This window comes from Montipora capricornis, chromosome 9 (assembly GCF_036669925.1).
Source record: "Montipora capricornis isolate CH-2021 chromosome 9, ASM3666992v2, whole genome shotgun sequence".
In the NCBI taxonomy this organism is placed as follows: Eukaryota; Metazoa; Cnidaria; class Anthozoa; order Scleractinia; family Acroporidae; genus Montipora; species Montipora capricornis.
In genome coordinates this window covers 8,756,596-8,764,095 of record NC_090891.1, presented here as the reverse complement: position 1 = coordinate 8,764,095, position 7,500 = coordinate 8,756,596, and the positions used below count along the sequence as shown (strand labels likewise).

General features: G+C 42.7%; 2 protein-coding genes across 2 annotated transcripts in view; both read right to left on the bottom strand.

Moving 5' to 3' along the window:
• Positions 1–5,173: 5,173 nt before the first annotated feature.
• LOC138016604 (uncharacterized) lies at positions 5,174–5,896 on the bottom strand. The gene is made up of 2 exons (XM_068863782.1): positions 5,724–5,896; positions 5,174–5,655 (listed from the first exon to the last, which is right to left on the bottom strand). The coding sequence occupies exons 1-2, from the start codon at positions 5,812–5,814 to the stop codon at positions 5,174–5,176; spliced, it is 573 nt and encodes a 190-aa protein (XP_068719883.1). The 5' UTR covers positions 5,815–5,896.
• The window catches only part of LOC138017238 (uncharacterized), a 3,144-nt gene continuing 1,457 nt past the window's right edge, over positions 5,814–7,500 (bottom strand). Inside the window, exons 2-4 of the mRNA XM_068864392.1 lie at positions 6,534–7,500; positions 5,899–6,083; positions 5,814–5,849 (exon numbers count right to left, since the gene is read on the bottom strand). The exon at positions 6,534–7,500 is cut by the window's right edge and continues 30 nt beyond it. Of these exons, the coding sequence (XP_068720493.1) occupies positions 5,814–5,849; positions 5,899–6,083; positions 6,534–7,500 (1,188 nt within the window). The remainder of the gene's footprint in view (positions 5,850–5,898; positions 6,084–6,533) is intronic.

Here is a 7,500-nt window from a genome sequence, read left to right as displayed (position 1 = left end):
TATAAGTGACTCCATTTATAAGAGAGCTTAGACTGTTTTTTATTCGAGTGTCACTTTGATACTTAAACATGTCACGTAACATGTAACATCTCCCCTTTTATCCTTTTTTTTTTTTTTTTTGCTTTATATATATATTGTAAAGAACATAGAAAACGAAAAGAAGAAAAAAAACTACTACTTGGCTACTCAAATAAACGATAATGTCTCCATTTGACCTATATCATCATTCAGTCTCTGATAGCATCTGATCAAAAAATCATACAAGGAAATAGAATGAAATAAAACATGAACAAAAAACAAATAATCAATGTTCGGTTCATTCGTTACATCCGTAACCTCAAATAATCACTGTTCAGTTCATTCGTCGTATCCGTATCTAATAGATGCTTTTACTGTTCTTGTACGAGTTGCCCTTAGCAGAACAGCAGGGGTGCTTTGTTGGGTACCACTTTTCAGCATCTGTGCTGTTGCCTTGTTCGAATTCTGGACATTTAGCTCCGAAACTGGCTCTTTTTGTTTAGGTTTATCCGTTCCAGGAGGTGTCTTTGTCTCTCCTTGATTATGAGGGCCGATATCTCTCTTGGGCTTCAAAGCCTCTCTGTTTCGACGTATGATCACACCATTGACTTCTACCATATATGAGCGATCAGACAGCTTCTCTACACATGTACCTGCTTCCCAGGTTTTATTGCGCTGCCCTGCTACTCTGACTTCTTGTCCTATTTCCAGCTCTGGAAGTACGATGGAGCTTCTATCGTGGTAGCTTTTGGCTTTCTGCCTTTTTAACTTTAACATCTTGGTCACTCCTTCTTCCACTTTAGGATAGAGCAGATTGGCTGCTATAGGTAATAATATGTGCGTCCTTCTGGACATCAACCGTTGGGCTGGGCTTGAGCCTACTCCTTGTGTTGGGGTGTTTCTTTGATCCAAAAACGCCAGCCAGGGGTCTTTGCTGTCTCTGTGTGCTTTCTTAAACATCTTCTTAACAATTTTCACGGCAGATTCGGCTTTGCCATTCGACTTAGCATGCATTGGTGAAGAGGTTACGTGCTTGAATTCCCATGTTGAGGAGAAGGTGGTGAACTCACTGCTTGAGAATTGCGGGCCATTGTCAGTTACGAGAACATTTGGTATTCCGTGTTGGCTAAACTGCTGCTTCAGGAACCGGATGATGTCGCTGGAATTAGTACTGAGTAGTTCTCCAACTTCAATAAAATCAGAATAACTGTTGACAAGCACTATGTAGTCCCTTGAGTTTAAAGTAAAGAGGTCAGATGAAACTCTGCTCCATGGTCGACCGGGGATCTCATGTGACTGCATAGGCTGTTTGCTGTTGTTGTTTTGGAACTCTGCACAGACTTCGCATTTTTCTACAGCTTCCTGAATGTCTTTACTCATTGAGGGCCAGAACACCACATCTTTGGCTCTCCAGATACATGCATCAATTCCCTGGTGACTTGAATGGGCTCTGTTAGTAAGCTCGGGGCTCATAGCTCTAGGTATGATGACGCGCTGATTCTTGAAAAGAATGCCGTTATGGAGTGTTAACTCCTCTTTGAAATTCCAGTACTCCTGGATGTTTAATGGAACTTTCTCTTTACGATCCGGCCATCCTACGAGAATGGTGTTCTTAAGTGTCTGCATGACGGGGTCTTCTTGCGTAGTCTTCTACAATCGGGGTAGACTCTCACTGCTAATCTTGACTGTGCTTAAGGGGTCCATGGTTTCCAACTCAAGTGCGAAAACGTGAACATCTTCGTCATCGGGTTCAGTCTCACTAAGAAACGCTCTGGAGAGGTGGTCCGCAACAAACATCTGTGACCCTGGTTTATATACCACATCAAGATTGTATCGTTGCAATCGGAGCATCATCCGTTGTAAGCGCATAGGTGCATGTAGCAGCGACTTCTTGAAAATCAACTGTAAAGGCTTATGATCTGATTCTACAGTGACTTTATCCCGTCTTGATATATACTGGGAAAACTTCTCACAGCCAAACACTATGGCGAGACACTCCTTGTTGATCTGTGCGTATCTCTGTTCTGTGGTGGATAACGTTCTGGATGCAAAGGCAACTGGCTGTCCTTTCTGCATTAGTGTTGCACCGAGGCCCCGTTCACTGGCGTCGCATTGTAGGGTAACTTCTTTGCCGATATCATAGTATTTGAGGACAGGATGTTGAATCACCAGCTTCTTCATGTCTTCGAATGCCTTGTCGTGCTGTCAGGACCAAATGAATTGTGCGTTGGCTCGTGTCAGATCTCTTAAGGGTTGCGCCACTTCAGAGAGTTTCGGTAGAAACTTTGCCAAATAATTGATGAAACCGAGTAAACTCACTGCTTCTTGATTACATTTGGGCTTAGGCATGTTCTTCACTGCTTTCACTTTATCTGGGTCCAGCTTGAGACCATCTTGAGTGATCACATGTCCCATGAACTTAACTTGCTGCTTCTTTAGATTCATCTTCTTGCTGTTTAGCTTGAGATTGGCTTTTCTGGCTCTGTCTAACAGCTTCTTGAGATTTTCGTCATGGTGGGCCTCAGCTTCCTCTTGTGTGTCACGATATCATCTCTCAGAATCTCCACTCCGTCCAAACCTGATAGCTGTTCATGAAGTCTGCGTTCGAATTCTTCGGGAGCAAGGCTGATACCAAATGGCATCCTGAGATATCTGTATCTACCAAAAGGAGTCCAGAATGTTGTTTTCTTGCTACTAGCTTCATCTAGCCCGATCTGATAGAAGCCATCTTTAACATCGAGGGTTGTAAAGACTTTAGCTTTGCTGAGTCGAGGCAGTACTTCCTCCAAAGTTGGCATCTGGTATTTGGGTCTTTGGATTACTTTGTTGAGGTCGCGAGGGTCAAGGCAGATTCTGATTTTTCCTGGTTTTGGTACTACGACCATACTGGTTATCCAATCTGTCGCCTCTGTCATCTTTTGTATGATTCCCTTCTTCTCCATCTCTATAATTTTCTCTTTGACTTCTTTCTGAAGTGTCACAGCGACACGTCTGGGTGCATGCTGCACAGGGGTGTGGTCAGGATTAACGACAAAACTGCTGCAAATCCCGATGTGTCCGAGACCTTCAAACACATCTTTATATTCCTTTAGAATGGCTTCTCTCGTCAACGGGACTCGCGGTTTGTCTTGTGCAGTGACAACGTTACCTTCTGAAGCTTCGTAAATGGTGACCTTTAACAAACCCAATCTCTCGCAAGTCTCTGCTGACAATAATGGTTTGTTCTTGGTATCCACAACTTGAAAATTAAGAGTGGCTGTCTGTAAGGATCGAGAATCGGCGGTCAGCGACCCATTTGGCGAATCCCTGATATTTTGCCCAAAGTTAGCCTTGGGTAGACTATTTTCAAAAATCATATTCAAAAGTTCCAACGATTTTGTTTACTTGGGAAATTTGGCAAAAATTAAAACTGCGGTCAAAATGCGGTCAAAGTGCGGTTTTTTAGTTGATCAAAAGGTGCGATGATGAACCTCCGCCGAAGTCTTAAAATGAACTCAGTTGACCTCAAAATAACAAGAATTTCAAAGCAATCAATCTTCTACACTACCAATGTTTTAATCTTTTCAAATATGATAGTACAATGGTTTTTCAGGCCATTTAGAAAACAACTTCGGAGACCGCTTTCGATGGCGGCAAAATGTAGCTAATATTCATCAGGATAAAAATGTTCCTGGTATGTCAGTTTTTAACAATTAAGCATTGCAGAGCTAAAATATAGGTCTTAAAGATTTACCAAGTAAAGTTTCAAGGTCGAACTCGGAACTCTTCCCTTCGAAGGAATCGAAACTCTGAGCAATGTTAACGTGCAAAAATGGCACTGGATTTATAACTAACATCTAACATTACAGTTACAATCACTTGCGTTAAAATATCAAACTAAATTTTCCTTTGACAATTTTAAGTTTGCCGCTTATAGAAATACCCAAGAGCTCATAGGAGACACATCCAGTGCTTTGAACAGATCAGTTTGATGTAGATAGTCCACTTTGGTTATCGCAAGGTAATGTAAACAAACCTGATAAATCAGTTAAACCAGCCGCCTTTGTGTCAAACTATCCATGCATCCAGGACGTTTTCCTAGATATTTATCGTTCGCCAAGGTTTCTTGAATGAAATAGTAATTGTATGACTTTAAAAAAAACGAGGGTAGTTTGCTGGAACGATCGTTGAAATTTTGGAAATAATTAGTTATTACCGCGATAATAATAATAACCGGCAAAGTGCCACATTATAGCTTTTGGCGGTATTTAATCATACAACGTTGCTGAAAGCCATTTTCCACTACAGGGAGAGTTTGAATCGACGTTATTTTTCACAATTTCAAACAGTTTTTGTTTTTAGTATCTGAAACACGTAAAGCTACATGTGTTAAGAAATCGAAACAAACGGCATTCTGTCATAAACCGTATGTTGATATTCGAGTCCAGTAAATGTAATGCAATCTCAGTTACCCTCTCCCTTCCACCCAGCGTGGTCTTAAAACTTAAACGAGTTAATTTTGCTCAAATTAGTATTTTTCTAAAACGAAGTATTATTTTCACGAACCGGTAGGAATAATAATATTAAAAAACAACAACAACAACAATAACTTCCCACCCGCGGGATAAACGTTTTGAAATGTTGTCACGATGGGGGTGGGGAAGGAGTACGTTTAGAGGTAAAAATTTTTCGCAGGGTATTTTTCAAAGTAAGATCTTTGTTTTAGGTCTTGCTAAACGCAGTTATAAAATGAATTTCATTACTTCATCCTGGTAGGGGAGCTTTGTTTGATATTGTTTTTTTGGTTTTGTTTGGTTTTGTCATTGACTCTCAGACTTGGGGAGGAGGGGGTAGTCCCACTTCCTGTGGAGGCGGCTCTGATCGCAATATTCTCATTACGTAAGTGGCTTTAGTTCAACCCCAAAACAGTTCCCTTCATTTTCATAGTTAAAAAAAAACCTAAAAGGTACTGCTACAGCTGCGGTCGAACCCTAGGCGATACCACTCCACAGATTTCATCCTCTAAAAGGCACCAACCTAAGAGGGAGAACCTGGGAAGGAGGTACCAGTAGAACCTTGGCAATTTTTTGAGGGAGTACCCCTTCCCCCCGTTTTCAACCCGTTTTATAAAACTGGTTGTGGCTAAAACACTTCCAGGAAGCTACTAATAAAAGAGTTACTTTCGGCATGTGCACTTTTTGGCTATTTCCTCTAAGAGTGCCAAGTATGGAGCCTTCTTGCGCACAGGCGGGACAGGTGCATCAAGGCCGAGATCCTCGCACAAGCGCTGAAGCATCGGCAGCTTGAGGACTTTCAAGTTACCACTGAGCGCCATCTCACATAGGTTGTACTGATCATATACCAGAGGATGGTTGAGCTGAATAGTTTCAACGACCTCCTTCGCTGCACTAAAGTTAGCTTCCTCTTGAGATGCCCGGATATCGGCTTCATCTGCTGGGTCCTTTTGCCGTAGTGTAGCGCTTTGCCTTGAGAAGAAGGACGCAATCTGCAAACTGGTTAGGAATTCTGAGGACTGGAAAAGTCGCACACCATCTGCTCCACGGGCGCGTCTCATAACCCTCGCCACAACCTCGGCGTCAAGCTTACGGCCCGTTGTTTTTGACCGATAGAGAATTTCGCCAGTAAGTAAGACTTTTGCTTTTCGCTGAATCTATACGCCTTCTTTGCTGCTCTGAGGGCCCATCCCTCATTTGGTACAAAGTGACCCTCCTGGTGAGCAACTGGGGCTTTAAGAGAGGGCAATATGCCAACACCTTCTTCCAAATGGGTCTTGTACCCCATTTTCGCTAAATCCATTAGAGAATATTTCTCCGGGGATCGGGAACATTTTTCTACAGACAGATGTTTCTCTAAAGCAGACACTCTTTGGAACACACGAACGCAGCCGCCTTGAGGACAGGAATAAACCCCTGTGCATAGGTCACTGTCTTCCGAAATGACACCAGATGGCTCGGCCACAGTTGCTGATGTTGAAGCTGTCTGTCCAACCTGTTTTTCAGATTTACATCGGAAGGAAGTAAAATCTCCTTCGGAGAATGATTTCTGAAGTACTTGGTATCGAGGACCTTGGGTAAATAAATTAATACCAATAAAGAGTTGTTTTCTGATTTCTTTTTCAAATCATTTATAAGTTTTTAAAGCAAACATGACAGAAATAAACGTATGTTCCCAATACATGGGTATTCATAGCTCGGTTAGTAGAGCGCTGCCGCGCTAACGTACGTAGAAGTTATGGGTTTTCCCGTTTAAGCCACCCAAAAAATTGAACAAAATGGTAATTCTTTAAATTGCTCCTACAACTGCGACAATCATTTCTTCATTTATCAGAACCAAGAATATTGCGTGGGACTCCACAGGTATCTGATACATGTACTTGCAGATAATTATTGTATGGTAAGGTTCTCCAATAAAGTAAGGGTCTTACACTTTTGCATTTTAATACAGAACTTAAATTTAGCGGCAACTCATCCATTAATTCTCAGTGGCTCACTTTTAGTTTTAATTCCCATACTTACTTGATGAAGATCCTGGATTGATGATTTTTCCGCGACCAACACAATACGCACGCCAACAGGTAACAGACTCTGTAGAGCTAAACTCAAAATTGTTCAGTTTTGTAATGCCAGTAATAGTTTGCCCACTGTCAGGTGTTTCGATGATCGTATCAAGGGAAACAACTCTTACACCTTTCAATCCACCATGCGATAATAATGCGTCTTTAAGCTCATCGGCAGTGCATACATCATTGCCTTCATCAATAAACGCCCTGATATGTCTTTTACAGCTTGCAGCCAGCCGGTCTGCTGCCCCTTTTCCGCCTTGGGGATCGCTAAAATCTACGCGGACTACTTTTACTCCAGTGCTTGCTGCCATCTCTCTGCAAGCTAGTATCGTGCGAGTGGAGTGGTAACAGCCTGCGTTGTCTTGTCTGAAGTAGGCTTTGTTTATCTCAGGGTGCTCGTGCTTGAGTTTTTTCAAGACATGATGCATTATGGATGCCACAGCTGAACTCCCCTGGCTGCAGGACTGAACTGCGTGGATAAAGGCTTGCCACTGTAGTTCCTCCTCCTTCCGTCTGTACACCACCGATATGTGCCATGATAACCCACGCTTGCCAAACCAGTCCGTTTGGGACTCACGGTATCTATGAGGAAGAAACTTCATCGCCCAGTCGTTGACGATAAAAACTGTCTCCTGATCAAGAGCGTCGATAGCGTCCAAACGAGCCTGGTCCTGGTGAGCCGACTTCAGCAGATGACATTTCCATGACTGGATGGCAAGCACAGAAGCGTTGACTAAGAACAGGGCCTCTTCTTTGTCATCTTGCGTGGCAAACGATGCTCTTTCTACTGCAGAGGAAATGTTCTGAAGAGTTGAGTGCAGGATCTCACATTGCTCACAGCATTCTTCGTGTTTGTGGCTACACTGCTGCTGCAGATCAGGACTGGTGGAGTCACTTAAGGCAAACACACTGCAATGACG

Coding starts and splice junctions, on each gene's coding strand:
- LOC138016604 (XM_068863782.1), bottom strand. CDS start 5,814: ATGGATTTAGCGAAAATGGGGTACAAGACCCATTTGGAAGAAGGTGTT. Junction 5,656..5,723: donor CCCAGTTGCTCACCAGGAGG/GTCACTTTGTAC, acceptor TTCAGCGAAAAG/CAAAAGTCTTACTTACTGGC.